The sequence below is a fragment of the Erinaceus europaeus genome, chromosome 1 (genome assembly GCF_950295315.1).
Source record: "Erinaceus europaeus chromosome 1, mEriEur2.1, whole genome shotgun sequence".
Lineage (NCBI taxonomy): Eukaryota > Metazoa > Chordata > Mammalia > Eulipotyphla > Erinaceidae > Erinaceus > Erinaceus europaeus.
The window spans coordinates 115,993,799-116,011,980 of NC_080162.1; the positions used below are offsets into that span (position 1 = coordinate 115,993,799).

Below are 18,182 nucleotides of genomic sequence, written 5' to 3' on the forward strand. Positions count from 1 at the left end.
CTCCCTCTCCTCTCATGTGAGAGCAGCCTGGGCAGACTTCCTGGGGCAAAAGCTAGCACAAGACCCAGAGGCCAGCCTGATAACTAAGTGCTGCTTGTTCTGCATCCAGATACAGCAGCAGCAACAGCAGTTGCAGCGAATGGCACAACTGCAACTGCAGCAGCAGCAGCAACAACAACAGGCTTTGCAGGCCCAGCCGCAGATACAGCAGCCATCCATGCAGCAGTCACAGCCTCCTCCCTCCCAGGCCTTGCCCCAGCAGCTGCAGCAGATGCACCATGCACAGCACCACCAACCACCACCGCAGTCCCAGCAACCTCCAGTTGCTCAGAACCAACCCTCTCAGCTCCCGCCACAGTCACAGACCCAGCCTTTAGTGTCCCAGGCTCCAACCCTCCCTGGACAGATGCTGTACGGCCAACAACAACCACAGCTGAAACTCGTGAGTACCAGTAGTGGCCGTGGGCTGCAGTTCTCATGGCGTTTCTTGTGAGTGCTGGCTATCTCAGCAAGGGATTATCACACATCATGATCTGCTGAACCCTGTGCAGATCTTCCAAGTGTAATGACTGGTTCTGGTGGCAGCTGTAGACATCTTAAGACAGGATGATTAGATGGACAGCAACACATGTATCCTCACTGGCATAGGAGTTGCCACCTCTGTGAGCATCCATGGCTGTTTGCAAATTACTTGGAGTCCCATTCTAAACAAAGCATCTTGCCATTACCATATTTTTGAGGCAGTTATTAATATAAACTATGGTATGTACAGCTTTTTAAAGATTTGCTTTATTTTTATTTAGATATATTTATTTATTGAGAAAATCATTCTGGCACATGTGATCGCAGGGATTGAACTCAGAACCTCATGCTTGTAAGTCCACAGCTTTAGCCACTGTACAACCTCCTGGGCAGCTTATATTTATTTCATATGAGACAATTCACATGAGAGAGATGTCAGAACCCAATTCCAGTGAATGTGCCCCTCGATATCAAACCAGGAGCCTCAGGCATGCAGGTCCTGCACTCAGCCAGTTGAGCCATTTCCCAGCCACTACTAACTTACAGTCTTTGTACACCTATGTATATCCGTCCGGTTAGTAATTATGCAGAGGACAGATTTTAGTTACAAAGTCAGGATTTTTCTAGCTTACTTCATGGTCTAGCTGTGTTCGATGGCCTTTTCTATTTTATATCTTACGGAGTGGGGTGGAGACAGGCTGTCCATGTGCTAAGTGTCAAGGTGAATGGGCTCCCTTGGGGCAGGGCAGGAGGAGGATTGTGTGTGGTCACACCTGTCACCTGAGAGCCAGCTTTTGTTGGTTGGCTTACCAGCCCCAGCTGGTTTTTTTCAAACAATACAGGGTCTTTTTGTCCATCTCTCACAGACTGTCAGCACCAGAGGTCAAGGGACTATGCACTTGACCTTTGTTTGCAGTTTGAGGCAGTGATGGCTGTATGGTGACATCTTTGTGGGAGGACTACAGTCCTCTCCAGAATTGAAAGAGATGGGGTTCTGCTAAGCCAACTCAGAGCCAGGCTACTGTGGAGTGTTTTTGATGAACTAGGAGTAAAAGATGGCCAGCCAGCAAAGGAAACAGGATAGATAATACAGTAATGATTCCATCCACCCTCTAGCAAAAAAAGCTTCATGATTAGAAGCTCTCACAGAAGTATTGTGTACTCTGCCCTCTGCGCTGGGTGGCTCCAGATCATGTTCTCTGTTCCTCAGGTTCGAGCTCCAATGGTGGTACAGCAGCCACAAGTACAGCCGCAGGTGCAGCAGGTGCAGCCCCAGGTACAGCAGCAGACAGCTGTCCCAACAGCTCAGACCTCCCAGATAGTGGCTTCTGGAGTCCAGGTGAGAGCTTTTGGAGCCAGGGGCAGTGTTGGCAGGTACATGTCCACCATGCATGGAGCTGGATTTTAGGTGTTCTAATGTGAGTGTCCTGGTGGGATTGGGCCAAGTCGGTAAGCACAGGGCTTCTCTTTCCTGGCAATTTGTGAGACAAAGGCTAACCCACCCAGAACCATGCTCTGGGGTTCTTGGTGTAGCCAGCTCTATTCCATCATACATGGGTCCTCTAGCTAGCCGCACAGCACTTGTGCTGTATTCCATTCTTCTGATATTCCCATTTCCCCCTCTTTTCTTGTGAACACACATTTGAGAGGAGTGTGTCTGGCCTCAGCACTGAGTATGAAGCTAGTGGAAGGTGGACTCAGTAGAAAGAAGGAAAAACAAGAATACGGTGACTTGCTCCAGTGACACCACAGGCTTGTGCTGGCATCCCTTGTTCAGCTGACTGCCAGCACTTAGTTGGGACTGGGCTTGTCCTCTGTAGCTTCCCACCTCGGCCTCTCCCCTCCCCTGCAGCACTAGGCACACCACGGGCACTCAAGGGGGCTCTGGAGCTGACTTCAGAATCACTGTGTAGCAGCTTTTATGTCGGGGTCTTTTTAATCCAGACCCTTTTAAGATAAGACTGTGCTGGGAAGTGTGCATAGGTTTGCCACACATGCTCCACGTGCTGTATGTTTGTGGGCTGCAGCAGACCTAGCTCAACCTTTCTCAGTTGAGGGCAGATCCTCATTGATGTCTAGGAATCTGGGGATAGGAGAGTTTGTCTTCACTAGTATATGTAACTCACCCTTGTGCTGGTACCAAGAAAGGGAAGCTTCCTGTTTAGTATCTGGGTTCTTCCTTCTCCACACAGAACTGTGAACTCAGTTCTGGTTTAGAGTAGGAAGAGGTGGGATAGTTGACGTGAAAGGGCAGCTGAGTTTCTCCCGCCTGGTCTGTGCCTCACTGGGCACTGGGTTCGTGGGCAGCATAAGCTGTATCCCTGCCCCCGCCTGTTACCTGGGAGTCCAGATCAGGTGCACAGTGCTACATGTCGGGCTCTTCTAGAATATAGCATCTTCCCTTAGTGTCAGACGACACTCAGGAACTGTCCTTCCTGCTCCCAGATAAGTTGTTAGAGTCCCTAAGAAGCTGCTCAAGAAGCATGCTGATAGATGGACCTGAGGATGCCACTGAGCCCAGCCAGAAATTCATTGTCACTGTTCCAGCCGACCTGGCCCTTGAGTTCTCCCCATGTCACCACCTTGCCCTGATGTGGTCCTATGCAAAATACATCACAGCCTCGAGTCTATAGCTGGTAGGGGGCTGACTGCTCTGTGCAATGACTCTCCACCACCATTGTTCCAGACTGGGCTTGTCCTTAGGCCTCCTGTGTTCCCTCTCTGTCCCACACAGAGTCAGGTGGTGTTTGATCAAAGCTGGGACCACCATGGCACATAGTGACTACCAGTCCTCAGTAAGCCGCTGCCCTTACTGCTGTATGATACCTCTCCCCTGCCCTGTGACCACACTCACTTCATGGCAACTGCTGCTTCTCAGATCATTCCAGGAAGATAGAAGTTTGGCTTTTTTTTTTTTTTCCCCTTCTTTACTAATGTAACCACTTACCACCTTTTTTTTTTTTTAAGAGAGTAACAGAGAAAGAGAGACACCTCAACACTGCTTTACCACTTGTAAACAACTTCTACCCCAGCAGGTGGGGACTATAGGCTCAAAGCCAGTCCCTTATGTATGGTTAATGCGTGTGCTCTACCAGGTGTGCTGCCAGCCAGCCCCATTCTTGGCATTCTTTTTTTTTCTTTTCCTAATTTTTAAAATTATTATTAGATAGAACAGAAAAATATTGAGAAAGGACAGGGAAATAGCAGACCTGCTTCACCACTCGTGAAGTGGAAGCCCCTTGCAGGTGGAAAGCAGGCACTTGAACACGGGTCCTTGTGCTTGATAATATGTGCGCTTAATCAGGTGTGCCACCACCCAGACCCCCATTCTTGGCATTCTTTACCCTTCAGGGTATCCATCTGAGCTGGAGTTCCCCTTTATATTTCATTTCTTGGTGGTGGGGTAGGGGTGGGGAGCCCCCATAGAGCAGTTGATGTTTTTTGGTGGTCCAGGCTTTTCATTTGTTGCTAGGCTTCTAGCTCAAACTCCCCTGGCCCCACCTCATCTTCTAGAAGTGGGATGTAGTTCTGTGTACTCACTGCCCCTCAAAACCCCATGCATAGTTCTGACCCACCCCTGTTGACTATGCCCCTTGCTTCTATTGCTTCTGCTGGATGGCTCAGCTCAGCCTGCATTGGAGTCACCTCCAAAGTGAACTTTGACTTGTAGCACAGAGCTGTGATGGTAAGCAGTGCTAAAGTGGGCCCAAGACTCTCCTGGGAAGACTGTGGGCTTCCCTGGTAGGAGGGAGAGAAGGGAATCACCACAGAATAGTTAACTGTGAGTGGGTTTGCTTTGAGGAGGAAAGAACCTTCAGGCTTTGCAGCAGTGGTATCCACCCTGCTCTCTCATGCACAGCTCAGCCTGAACCAAAGTGGGGGAGAGGTCTCATCCTTCATGTGTGGCCTTGAAGGGTAGAACTTCAGGCACTGGCAGTAGAGGGAATAGCTGAAGCCCAGTGGTACAAAGAGCACTCACGTTTACCCAGACACAGCTCCTCCTGGACCTCAGCCTGGATCTGCTAGTTGTCTCTGTGCTTGGTCCTGCCTTGTTAAGAAGGAGTGGTCCCTGGAGTATGGTATGCTCTCATATGGGAATATCTGGACTTGGTTCCCTACCTTGAGCCCAGGCTCAAGGATATTCTGGGGGCCAGGTGGTGGTACACCCTGTTGCGTACATTACATTATGATGTGAAAGCCCCCAGCCTCCACCTGCAGGGGGAAAGCTTCATGAGCAATGAAACAGTGCTGCAAGTGGCTCTCTTCTCTTCCTCTCTCTCTACCCTCCCTTTCCCTCTTGATCTGTCTCTGCCCAGTAAGGAAAGAAAAAATATTCTGACCTCTAAAACTTTAAAAAGACGTGGTGATCATTGGCGATAGAAAGTTGAGGAAGCTTGCTTTGCAGCTTCTGCTGTATTAGAGAAGCTTCCCAGTTCAAGTTGCTTTCAAGCCAGTAAACTTCTTTTAAAAAGAAAAAGTCAGGGGTCAGGCGGTGGCACATCCGGTTAAGCGCACACATCACAGTGAACAAGAACCTGGGTTCAAGCCCCTGGTCTCAGCCTGCAGAGGGAAAGCTTCACGAGTGGTGAAGCAGTGCTGCAGGTGTCTCTCTGTCTCCCCCCTGTCAATTTCTCACTGTTTCTATTCAGTAATAAATAAATACTAGGTCCCCTCCAGCCCCTATTCATTTTTTAAAGATTTATTTATGGGCTGGGGAGACAGCGTAATGGTTCTGCAGAAGACTCTCCTGCCTGATACTCTGAAGTCCCAGGTTCAATCCCCAGCACCATAGTAAGCCAGAGCTGAACAGAGCTCTGGTCTCTCTGTATCTCTCTTTCACTAAAATTATATATTGCCGGGGCTGGGTGGTGGCGCACCTGCTTGAGTGCACATGTTACAATGTGCAGGGACCATGGTTCAAGTCCCCAGTCCCCACCTGCAGGGGAAAAGCTTTGTGAGTGATAAAGCAGGGCTGTAGGTATCTTTCTGTCTTTGTCCCTCTCTATCTCCCTCTACCATCTCCATTTCTGGCTGCTTCTATCTAATAAATAAAGATAATTTTTTTTTAAATTATATATTGCCTCCAGGGTTGTTGCTGGGGATTGGTGCCTGCACTATAAATCCACTGCTCCTAGAGGCCTTTTCCCCCATTTTGTTGCCCTTGTTGTTACTGCTGTTGCTTTTGCTGGATAGGACAGAGAGAAATCAAGAGGGAGGGGAAGACAGAGGGGGAGAGAAAGATAGACACCTGCAGACCTGCTTCACCACTTGTGAAGCAGCCCCCCTGCAGTGGGGAGCTGGGGGCTCAAACCAGGATCCTTATGCTGGTTCTTGTGCTTCGCACCATGTGCACTTAACCTGCCGTGCTACCACCTGGCCCTATGATAAAATACATGTATATATATATATATATATATATATATACTTTTTATTTATTTTATTTATTAATGAGAAAGATAGGAGGAGAGAGAAAAAGAACCAGACATCACTCTGGTATATGTGCTGCCGGGGGTTGAACTCAGGATCTCATGCTTGAGAGTCCAATGCCTTAGCCACTGCGCCACCTCCCAGATCACTGATAAAATATTTTTAAAGGTTTATTTCTTTACTAACATGAAAGAAAACAAGATGATCACTCTGGCCAGTGGAATGCTGGGGTGCACACATATTGCCATTACCCAGCTTCACCCCCAGCTGTTTTCTTCTTTTTCTATTTTTAGAAAGATATAAAGAGCAAAGCAAACTCTGTCTTCCATGGAGTTCTCCCCACTGTTTCCACACGGTGCTGGAGTTGAATCCAGAGCCTCATCCACAAGAGCCAGATACTCTAGTGCCAAGCACCTTCCCCAATTTTGTTTCTTCACCTTTTCCTCTTGTTTGTTGTTACCTGCGATGTGCATCCTGACATGTGGCTGGGTCTTGGGTTGTTTCTTGCTGTTTACCACCTGTGAGACACTGGGTCACTTTGAGCCCCTATGTATGATCTTATCAACCAGTCAGCTGCCAGGAATTCAAAGATGCAGACTAGGCATTGGGACACAATGACTATGTGTCATGACTTTATCTTTTTTTTTTTTAATATTTATATTTCCTTTTGTTGCCCCTTTTTTATTATTGTAGTTATTATTATTGTTATTGATGTTGTCATCAGATAGGACAGAGAGAAATGGAGAGAGGAGGGGAAGACAGAGGGGGAGAGAACGATAGACACCTGTAGACCTGCTTCACTGCCTGCGAAGCGACTCCCCTGCAGGAGGGGAGCCGGGGGCTCAAACCGGGACCCTCATGCCGGTTCTTGCGTTTTGCGCCATGTGCACTTAACCTGCTGCGCTACCGCCCGACTCCCCAACTTTATCTTTTTAGATAATAATAAGAGAAGTCAGAGAGGCAGAGAGAAACCACAGCACTGAAGTTCCCTTCAGTGTGGTGCGGGCGAGGCTCAAATCTTAGTCACAGCACACACGGCAATGCAGCACAGTATTCAAGTGAGCTGTTTCACTTGTCTGTGTCATGACTTGATGTGAGTAGCTCCGTGCAAGGATAGATACCGATTCTATGAAACAAGCGGGGGCGGGGGGGTCAGGAAACCTGAGGGGGAGGTGGCCTACCATGCCTTGGTCCCAAACCTGCCTCTCCAGACAGGGCAGGAGGGGGTGCCCTGTCACGTGCTCCAGGAGTCAAGTTGAGATTCGAGCATTTCAGGAGAAGCTTAGTTCTATAATACATGGAGGTGAGAAAGGCGGTGTCCTTGTCGCCTGTGGTGGGACTTGTTGGGACCTAGCAGGAGGCTACACTAACCCCTCCCAACTCTCCCACTGGACTTCAGCTGTGATAGCAGGTAGAGCCAGAATGGAATGTGTTTCTCCCAACAGTTCCTCTGCTTTTTTTTTTCGCTCTCTTTTAACCTTCCATTCTTTCAGTATCTATAAACTGATTAACTGCAGTTCTCAAATTAAAGAGAATTGTTGTCAAAGACACACTTTCCTGATGTACATGCGTATGACGACGTCTTGCTGCCCTGTGAGGGCCCTTCTCCTCCTCCCAGGCCCATGGCCTGTAGTGTGGAGTCTGAGTTCCTTCCTGGGTGGATGGGTAGGAGGTAGTAGATGTACTGGGAGAATGGTAAAAGGAGTTGCTGGTTGTTTGCTGCTAGTCTTCTGATCTTGAACCTGTAAATAGTCCTAGTATCTTCCTTAGAGTTAGAGATTAGAAGAAATGAGCTCTTTGCCTTCTGTAACTGAAATTCTCAGTTACAGCCAAACCTGCCAGCAACAAAGTTGATTTACAGTCATTCCTTATTACTTTGTTTCTTCCCCAAAAAATAGTTTGCATCTCTCTGTTACCATCTGACTCATTTGCAGACTTTCTCTGGAAGGAATACTATCTGGCATTGCCTGGGCTCTCATATAGGCTTCTCTTAGTGCCACGCTGGCTGTCCGTGTTGCCCCACCATAAACTCACACACACACTCAGTCACACACTCTCATTCTGCTGGAAGCTGAATCAGGAGAGTTGTCTTCATCCCATTCTTGGTGTGGGAAGTGGACTCTGTGGGGAGCAGCTATGTCCCTCTGAGGCTTTATGTCTGAGAATGTAGTACTCAAGCCTCTGCGCACCCTAACAGTGCCACTTTGTTTCTGGTGGGGTGGTAGATATGGGGCTGTCCCGACCTTTGGAAGACTCTGGAGAAAGAGCTCTCTCGCTCCCACACCTGGGAGTCCTTTTATTGGTGTGACTACAGGAATGTCTGTCACCCAGCCCTGCATGAGGGCTGCTCTATTCCCACTAGCCTTGTGGAATTCAGGCTGGCATTTGCTGCTGCTTGTACCTCTCCTAGCTTGCAGTGCCTACTGCATGCACCTTGTGGGGCATGCATGTGATGCCAGAACTCTCCCCAATGGGCCTTTGTTCTGCTTCAGAACCCGAGGCCTGGTCCACCCGCTGCATGGTCGGAAGTGGCCATCAGCACCACTGAGTAGCGTAGACCATCTCATAGCCTCCTAAGGGAGATAGTCGCTTTTCCACAGATCAGTCCAGCTTCCTTTCTGAACATGGCCATGTTGTTTTAGTAATGTTCTATCTTAGTGGTCGTGAATGCCTTCCAAGGACCAGGTTAGGACAGCACACTGCAGCTTGTGAGCCCAGGGTAAGGCCTTGCTGCCTGTTAGGCTTTCAGAAGAACAAGCTGAGAGGTGAACAGACCCAGAGGTCCCTCATCCATCACAGAGGCTGCATTCCTGAATCTGTGGTCATTCTGTAGGTTTAGAGGCAGCCCTGACTTGTGTCCCTAAGGGACCTGCATCTCCTTGACAAGGAGATTCCCCTGATTCCTCTTCTAAAATAAAACTAGTTCCTCATCAGGTACTCAAAGGCCCGGAGGTGAGAGGGTTTGAGTTAGGCAGTCTGGTTTTTGTCAGTCTCTACACTGCTGAGAAGGAAAGGTACTATAAGCCAGCCCGGCTGGGATCTTTCTCTTCTCAGTGGACATACTTTGTGTTTTATTTTATAGGAGAGAGGCCATAGAAGCACTCTGACGGGGGCTGGGCAGTAGCGCAGCAGGTTAAGCGCATGTGGCGTAAAGCGCAAGGACCGGCGGAAGGATCCCGGTTCGATCACCCGGCTCCCCACCTGCAGGGGAGTCGCTTCACAGGTGGTGAAGCAGGTCTGCAGGTGTCTGTCTTTCTCTCCCCCACTCTGTCTTCCCCTCCTCTCTCCATTTCTCTCTGTCCTATCCAACAACGATGACAACAATAATAGTAACAACACCACCGGTAAACAACAAGGGCAACAAAGGGGAAAAAAATGGCCTCCGGTAACAGTGGATTCGTAGTGCAGGCACCGAGCCCCAGCAATAACCCGGGAGGCAAAAAAAAAAAAAGCAGCAGCAGCAGCAGCACTTTGTCATATGCAGTGCCAGGAATCAAATTCAGAACAAGTCCAGAGCTCTCCCTCTGTGCCACCTCCCTGTCCCAGGAAGGCCATCTCCCAGACAGCCCACCCTGGCCCTTGAGGTCTGGCTCTGAGAACTCTGTGGACCCACTCGAAGATCAGAGGTTTGTTGAAGGAGTGTGGTCAACAGAAGAGCTGGAGGCAGTGTTCTTGGAGGCTTTTTAGATTCCTGAAGCTGAGACAGGCCTTGACGCTGTAGACTCAATATGTAGACCAGCCTCTCCCCTTCTTCCCAAACTTCCTGGACCCCTGGAGGCCCCTCACCCATCACAAAGGCTCAGCACCCCTTTCCATTTGCCCATGCACTGCATTTCGTTGTTGCAATCACCTTGTCTGTTGTCCCTCTGTCCTCAAGATGATCACCGCAGCCTTGGCCCAAGGCGGGATGCAAGTAAGAGCCCGGTTCCCGCCCACCACCGCTGTGTCTGCAGTCCCGTCAAGCTCCATCCCTTTGGGCGGACAGCCCTCGGCACAGGTATTTACGGGGCAGCACCCAGGGCCTCCGGGAAGCCAGGGTCCTCTGAGTGCCTTTGTGAGGCGTGCTTGTCACCTCTGGTGCCTTCCCTCACAGAGGCTGTCAGAGACCCTAACCAAACTCACAGGAGGACAAACCCAAGCTCCATTTCCTCAGGGGATATGAGTAAACATACAAGTTTGTTTTAATAACTCTTCAACAGTGCTGATGTTTTTGCTTTCTGGAGAAGGCGGAATCAAGTATCTTTTCTTAAATTTTTAACAGTTCAAACTGCTGTCATTTTCGTGGTCATATAAAACAGAAGCTAAGCATATAGCTTTTGATTATTGAATTTTTTTTTTAATTTTTTTTTTTTACCAGAGCACTGATCAGCTCTGGTTTACTATGGTGGTACAGGGGATTGAACCTGGGACTTCAAAGCCTCAGGAATGACAGTCTATTTGCATAACCATTATGCTATCTACCCCTGCCTCATTATTGACATTTTTTTATTACCATTTATTTTGTAACCAGAGCACTGCTAGGCTCTGACTAATGGTGGTGCTGGGAATTGAGCCTGGGACTTTGGAGCCTCAGGCATGAGAGTCTTTTTGCATAACCATTATGCTATCTCCTAAGCCCTGTGAATATTTACATTTAAAGTGATTCAAATTCAATGAAGCTGAAAATTTAGCTGCTCATTAGTCCCCGCTGCTGTGCAGGATGACACGGCTTGTTGAACAAGACACTCCTCCTATATGGAGAAAGTTGTGCCAGATCCTGCTGTCCTAGATAGAGTCCACTGGGTAGCATATAGAAATTACTACACGTACCCCTTTCCAAGTAAGCACTTTTGTGTCGGTTACAAACCTCCAGGGCTATGAATTCCTGGCTCTCCATTACCATGTGAACTTTGTGATCTTCATGGGGTTTTCATCTACTTAACACTCATCATGTGCATTCCGTGTGCCAGACAACATCCTGAGATTCTGAGAACAAAACAGTGCTGAGGTTCCCTAACTTTAAGGGACTTGTCATTTCCCTGGTTTTGCTGCCACAACTCAGAGCTGCCAACGCTTTACATTCAGTTTCTGTCAGACAGGAGCTGCATCTCTAGTCCTAGCACACAGTAGGCAACGCCGCCCTTCCCAGGTGACAGGTGCATTGCCATCGCCAAGTGTTTGGTGTTGTCTGTGTCTGGGCCCAGCCCCTGGGCCCCGTCACCACATGCTATGGAGGCAGAAGCCAGTGGTAGTAGCCTTCCTGTGGCTGAGGCGTGGCCTTGTGGGTGCTCAGTGTCCACCTGCCCTGCATCCTAACCCCTCACCTCACCTGTGCCATTCACAGTTTGTCACTGAAAACTGCGTCTGGGCATTGGCCTCTGTTGTAGTTGGACTGTGGGAGGAAGAAGTGGCTGGAACTTGTTGGTAAAAAGGCTGTGTAAACAGGGCTCTCTAGAGGAGTGGAAGCGACTGTGTCTCCTTACCTCTCATCTCAGTGACCTTAAGCTGCTGCCTCGGCCTCAGTATCTGTCACATTGACAGAGTCAGGTTGGGGTTGAATAGTTTTGGCATCAGCACATGGGACTGGTTTTTATAAAGATAATACAAACCATAAGTGTTGTAAGGAAGTAACATACTCCAGACCTCAAGTTCTTTATGTACAGACTGGTTTATTCTCTGCAGTGGGTCACAGTGGTAGCATTGAGAACTCATTTTTCTCCAAGGTGCTGAACAGCCACTACTCTTCCCCCAGCATCCTTGGAGGTGGAAGGACCCTCCTGTAAGGAGACACTCAGAGTCTCAGCCCATGCTCTGTAGCTTCCCGCCTCGGCCTCTCCCCTTCCCTGCAGCACTAGGCACACCACGGGCACTCAAGGGGGCTGTGGAGCTGACTTCAGAATCACTGTGTAGCAGCTTTTATGTTGGTGTCTTTTTAATCCAGACCCTTTTAAGATAAGACAATTTCATAAACGAGTTGTTAAAAAGTAGCTAGGAAGGGGGTCTGGAAATAGCCCACTCAGTAGAGCACAGACTTTACCATGCATGAAGACTCAGGTTCGAGACCCCAGCCACCACATGGGAGCCTATGCAAAGAGGATGTTATGTAGAGTGGGGGTGGGGTGGGGCAGAAGTATGGTGTCTCTCTTTCTCTCCCTGTCTACACCTCTGTCTGGAAAAAGAGTCTCCCAGAAGCAGTGGAATTGTGCAGGCACACTTCTCCTACCTTCAGCCTCATTATCCCACCAAACCACCAAACTCCACTGCTGGGACCTTGGGGTGTCTACCTGCAGCTGCAGTGGCATGTGGCTCCTCAGCTGCTGAGCCTATCTGTTTTTGTTTTTGCCTTATTACAGTAAAATGGGTTCATAAAACAAGTGGAATAGAAAGTGTTCCTTCCTCTCTTTCTTGGGACTGGCTTCTGTCATTTTAGCCTCCCCTCTGCCCCAAGTCCTTGTATCATGTCCTGTGGCTGCATCTTTGCATTATGGTGGGGACATTTCACAGAGCTGGACCACCCTAGCTCTGTGCTTAGAGAGCATGCTCAGGAGCTCTGTGCTCTTGTTTGCTCTGGCGAGAGACTCCTGGGGTCATGTTGAGAGCAGGGTTAGGAGCACCATGTAGTCCACAGCTGTTCTGTGGGGTGTGTGGTCCTGAGAAGTCAGGAGCCCCTAGTAGTAGCCCCCTTCACTGAGCTCTCTAGACCAGCCTTTCTGCTCTGCTGCCCAGAGGCCTAACTCTGTCATCTCTTCTAGTCTCTGATGGCGCTCCTCTCCTCTTCCTGCTTCCTGTTGTCACCCAGCCTTCCATTCTCAAGTTCCCGCTGCCATGTGGGGCTTTTCCAGAAATTTGTCCTAGATCTCTAGGATGACAAAGTGCTAGGATACTGGACTCACCCGCTAGCACTGTGACCTTGAGCAAGTCACCCACCTGTGACATTGTGGGGGGGGCACGGGTGGTTTATGGCAGATACTCAGGAGCCACCTCAGCCAGAGGCAGTAACATCTGCATCCTAGTGCTTTGCCAGCAGATATGACAAACGTGGCAATGCGTCTGCCACAAGGCAGCCAGGGAGGTAGAAACAGCTGAAGCAGCAGCTCTCAGAGGCTCTCACTTGGCACGAGTTAGGTGACTGAGGGAGCTCTGCAGTTGTACCATGTTCAGCCTGGAGGTCTCGCCAGAGACATCAACCTGAGACTTTGCATCTGTCAACTGCCTCCATCAGCTTACTCTTTCCTGAGACAGATCTTTGGTGACCATTTTCCATCCCAGCTGTGTCTTAAAGACTGTGAAGAGTTAACACAGTTGCTGCCAGCTGGAGCTGTGCATTTTCCCAGCTTTGCCAAAGAGGTCTTGATTGGATCTCAGAGCCTCCTTGAGAGGTGCCCACAGTGACCAGAGGGAAGGAGCCTGGGACCCCCGAGGAGAGGCAGACTTGGGGAGGAGGCAGTACTGGGCTGTCCAGCAGCCAGGGCAGCACTCCTCTCTGTATCTCAGACTCTATCCCAGGTCCAGGGAGCCAAGAACAGAGGGCGTGGGCAGAATGTGCTGTATGACCATGGTCCGTGTGCTGGATGTACCTGAAACACACATCAGGGGTCGCTGAGGTCACTCAGCAGTAGGGCACGTGCTGTCCACATGTGAGCCTCTGGATTTGATCCCAGGCACATGAAAGTGACAAAAACAAAGAACAAGCAGAGCTCTATGAATGATGAAGTGACACCTTGATATCTCTCTTTCTCTCATTAAAAAAAAACAAAAGTTTCATTAAAATTGGGCCCAGGAGGGGGCTCAGTAATGCACCCAAGGCAGTGGGCAGGCATCCGGTGTTAGCAGTGGCGTCTGGCCTCCCAACCCTCCTCCTTCCCTGGAACGCAGCAGCCTCTGCAGAGGACAGTATTCCCAGTGCAGAGGTGGCAAGTGGGGGGGGGGGGGCATGGAGCCTGAGGTTTCAGAGTGCTCTGGAAGATGTGATGGGATCAGCCTACAGAACTGAGCAGGGGTGGGTGTGGGCTGAGTTCCAAAAGCAAGCTTGGAGGGGATGCTCGGTCTACAGTCACTGTTCACTCTTGCTGTGAAGTGAGTGGAGCCACAAGAGATGGTCTCTGTGTGGTGAGGAGCTGGGCCTTGATGTTTGCCCTTGCTAGGTGCAGGTGAGCTGGTTCTTTGGGGGAGGCTGGTACCCCACAGCTTTACTCACACCTGCCTTGTGCTCCCTGTATGAAGCGGCTTTGTCACACGTCCTCTTCCCAGTTCCTGTGCAGTGTAACTTGAGCCCAAGGAACCTGCAATCAGTGTAGTGTTGTAACTAACAGTGACAGTAGCACACTGGGCCTGTCCTCTCCAATGGGGCCTGCAGAGAGTTGAATGAGCCCCAGTCCCACAGATGGGAACAGCCCAGCATGGTGCAGAGTTGCCTGCCTTTGTCTTCCCTGTTTGACTCACGGAGCGGGCCCTGCCTAGCTCACAGCTTGCTTCTGCTTTACTTGCTCGGCTGTCAGACAGAGCCCCTGGCCAGATGTGCTAGCAAGGACTGGCACAGGCCAACTCACTTTCATTAAGGAAGCCAGGTGCGGCACAGCATTGACACTGGCCTGGTGGGTGCAGGGAACTGGTGGAAACATGAAGGAGGAGCGGTCCCTTCTGTCAACACCACTCTGCACTGGCCCACAGAGGAGTGTATGGAGATTCAGGGAGGACGTTCCTCCTCCACAGGACCTTGCCCCATGAGACAGGGACACAGGACAGGCTTGGCCCAAGCCAGAAGCCTATGGTCTCTATAGGTTTCCCCTGCCCAGGAGCAAGGTGTTTCTGCCAGTGTCACTGTGAGCTCTCCAGTGTATACCCACAGGATAGGGTCATCCATCTGTCTACACTGGAGAGGCAGGGCACAAGCAGGAAAGGTGTGTGTGTAGTGAGAATGTGGGAAAGAGAAGGAGCTGTGTATTCAGGTGGCTCTGTGGACCCTGGTGGACTCGGGGGGCGGGGCGGTGAGGAGCAGTGGAGTGAAAGCGTGTGGCAGGCTGAGCCCCTTCCACTTGCAGGTCAGCCAGAACAGCCTCACCATGCTGTCCTCACCATCGCCAGGCCAGCAGGTACAGACCCCGCAGTCAATGCCCCCTCCGCCACAGCCATCCCCACAGCCCGGTCAGCCCAACTCACAGCCCAACTCCAATGTCAGGTAGGCCTGGCCGAGGTCCCCGTCTCTGCCCAACTCATGGAGCGGGCCCTGCCTAGCTCACAGATGCTTGCTTCCACTTTGTTGCAGCTCCGGCCCGGCCCCATCTCCCAGTAGCTTCCTGCCCAGCCCCTCGCCACAACCCTCCCAGAGTCCAGTGACAGCGCGCACCCCACAGAACTTCAGTGTTCCCTCACCAGGACCTTTAAACACTCCTGGTAAGTTAGGCCTGAGATGTGCATGACAGGCCCAAAGCCCCACTGTGAAACCTACACACAGCTCTGCAAGGTGAGGTCACCTCTTTACCTCAACACGGGCACGTGAGCTCCTGAGCCCCTTGATGCCTGAGTGTTTACAGAGAGCTGGTCCTTGTGGGCTGGACTCATGTTCACCAGGTTCTGTCCGGCAGTGAACCCCAGCTCTGTCATGAGCCCCGCTGGCTCCAGCCAAGCCGAGGAGCAGCAGTATTTGGACAAACTGAAGCAGCTGTCCAAGTACATTGAGCCCCTGCGCCGCATGATCAACAAGATCGACAAAAATGAAGGTGAAACCAGAACTGGGGTGGAACAGAGTCTTTGGACACCCCAGACCCGTGCCTCAGTGTCCCCTCTTCTGCCCCAGATAGAAAAAAGGATTTGAGCAAGATGAAGAGTCTTCTGGATATCCTGACAGATCCCTCCAAGCGGTGAGTTTTGCCCCCAGGCCCCTGAGGGAAGGAATCCCCAAGTGCTTGGGTATGCCAGCCTTGGACAGCCACGTGGTGACAGTGGGATTTAGAGAAAGGATCCTGGGCAGAGGGTAGATAGCATAATGGTTATGCAAACAGACTCATTCCTGCGGCTCCAAAGTCCCAGGTTCAATCCCCTGTACCACCATAAGCCAGAGCTAAAAAATAAATAAATAAGTAAATAAATAAATAAATAATAAAGAGAAAGGATCCTGCCTCCACATAGGTATTCCTGTGGGCGTTCTAAGCAGCCAGCCTCTGCTCTGGAACACTGTGCTCTGGGCACCTGCTGTGACCCTTATGCTTCATTGGGCTGCCATCAGGGTCAGCCTGGCAGTGACTTTACCCACCCAGGTGGGTTGCCCTGCTCCTGGCTTGGGAAAATTTGTTTTGGGAAAACAAAAGTGTCAGGTTTGGGATAGCACCACAGAACTGCCCGGGACTGGCCTTGTCACTTTCCACCCTCTGCCTTGATGGAGGTTATGTTCTCTTTTAGAATGTCTTACCTGTTCTGCTTACCTGGGCAGAATGCTGGACACTGCTGTCCAACCTGGGTAACTTTCCAGAGCCTCTTGAGTTGGTACCCTTAATCAGGGCTATAGGGAGGCAGGGAGGAACCTGGCTTCTCCTCCTCCTAAGCCTCCACACACATCTTGTCTGCTGAGCATGGCAGCTCTTGGTCTTAGACCACATTTTCCTTGGGCTCTGGGTCTGGGAAGAACTGGTCGGCTGACTTGGGCTCCTGTGGAGGGTTCCAATGGCTAAGACTCCAGGCTGACTCTGTCCACAGTGGGGAGGCCTGGTGGGCATTGGCTGGAGTAAGCACCCAAGAATCTTTGAGTACTAAAGCATCAACCACATCCCTTTCACCTCAGGTGTCCCCTGAAAACGCTGCAGAAGTGTGAGATTGCACTGGAGAAACTCAAGAATGACATGGCGGTGGTGAGTGGCCTGGCATGGTGGAGTGTCAGGGCTGGGAGGGGCCTTCATAGCCAGGGCCCTGTGGTATAACTGCTCTGCTCACCCTGGGGACTCTGCTGGGGAACTTTCTTCCAGATTGGGTCTGCAGGGTGGAGAGTGGGGTGAGGTGTGCATGGGAGCAGGCAGGAGGCATTCACCCTCCAGCTGGGCCTCTATCGGGCTTCCTCCACCCCCAGGTTATGTGCTCTTATGAATTTATCCCACCATCCTACATCCACCAGCCCGTAAGGCTATGGCCTGGTAGGCCAGAGAGGGACTGCAGGAGAGGCCAGAGCGGCTAGGGCTCTAGGGATGGCTGTGTATGCCTAGGGTTGGCTGTCTTTATCTGCGGGCCAAGGGTTGGGAGAGAGCAGCAAGAAATCTGACTATGGGCATGAGGGCTTTCAGGTCCGAAACACATTTTGAGGAGTGGGTGCTGCTGCTGACCCAACCTGTCCTATCCCTAGCCAACACCTCCACCACCCCCAGTGCCACCAACCAAGCAACAGTACCTGTGCCAGCCACTCCTGGATGCTGTACTGGCCAACATCCGCTCACCTGTCTTCAACCACTCCCTGTACCGCACATTTGTGCCGGCCATGACGGCCATCCATGGCCCACCCATCACGTGCGTACAACCCAGGGCTCAGCCTCTCGGTGGGTAGGTGGCCACAGGCCGTAGTCTGGCCTGGCTGGGTCACTGTGGCTGCCTCCTGCAGGGCCCCACTGGTTTGCTCCAGGAAGCGTAAATTCGAAGAGGACGAGCGACAAAACATCCCCAATGTGCTGCAGGGTGAGGTGGCCAGGTTAGACCCCAAGTTCCTGGTGAACTTGGACCCTTCTCACTGCAGTAACAATGGCACCGTCCATCTGATATGCAAGTTGGGTAAGTGCCTGGGAGGGCTGGGCTGGTGAGGGAGAGAGCCCCAAACTATAGCCTGTTTCCCAGCCCACTTGGCTTCCAGGTTTCCCAGCTGCACCCAGGCCAGGCAACACCCTCTGTGTGGGGTGACTTGTGCTCGGTCAACATCACGCCCCAGGCGCACAGCGCCCACAGCCCTCTCAGGCCCACCTTGCTGTTTTCTCTCCTTGATCTTCTTCACACCCCAGGCCAGGCCATGAATTTCTTCCCTAGTTCTAGGCAGCCCCTTCCCATCTCCAGGTCTGCAGCCTGACCACAGCCATTCCAAGCTGAGGTAGATGGGACAGGCCTCTGGCCAGGTCACAGGTGTAGCCTCCTGTGTTGCAGATGACAAGGACCTCCCAAGTGTGCCCCCACTGGAACTCAGTGTACCCGCCGACTACCCTGCCCAGAGCCCGCTGTGGATCGACCGGCAATGGCAGTACGGTGGGTGATCCGGGAGAATAGGGCCTGGACAGCTGTCAGACGCT

At 51.1% G+C, this 18,182-nt stretch overlaps 1 protein-coding gene across 5 annotated transcripts in view; it reads left to right on the forward strand.

Annotated features, from left to right (window-relative positions):
• The window catches only part of MED15 (mediator complex subunit 15), a 70,187-nt gene that overhangs the window by 50,488 nt on the left and 1,517 nt on the right, over window positions 1-18,182 (forward strand). For 2 of the 5 annotated variants that reach the window (XM_060194125.1, XM_007533785.3), the window contains 11 exons: window positions 110-442; window positions 1,733-1,861; window positions 9,827-9,946; window positions 14,970-15,106; window positions 15,194-15,321; window positions 15,513-15,647; window positions 15,725-15,788; window positions 16,706-16,772; window positions 17,258-17,418; window positions 17,510-17,676; window positions 18,040-18,138. In XM_060194125.1, coding sequence (XP_060050108.1) covers window positions 110-442; window positions 1,733-1,861; window positions 9,827-9,946; window positions 14,970-15,106; window positions 15,194-15,321; window positions 15,513-15,647; window positions 15,725-15,788; window positions 16,706-16,772; window positions 17,258-17,418; window positions 17,510-17,676; window positions 18,040-18,138 — 1,540 coding nt within the window. The remainder of the gene's footprint in view (window positions 1-109; window positions 443-1,732; window positions 1,862-9,826; window positions 9,947-14,969; window positions 15,107-15,193; window positions 15,322-15,512; window positions 15,648-15,724; window positions 15,789-16,705; window positions 16,773-17,257; window positions 17,419-17,509; window positions 17,677-18,039; window positions 18,139-18,182) is intronic. The other 3 variants (XM_016192821.2, XM_007533784.3, XM_060194121.1) reach the window with 2 other exon arrangements.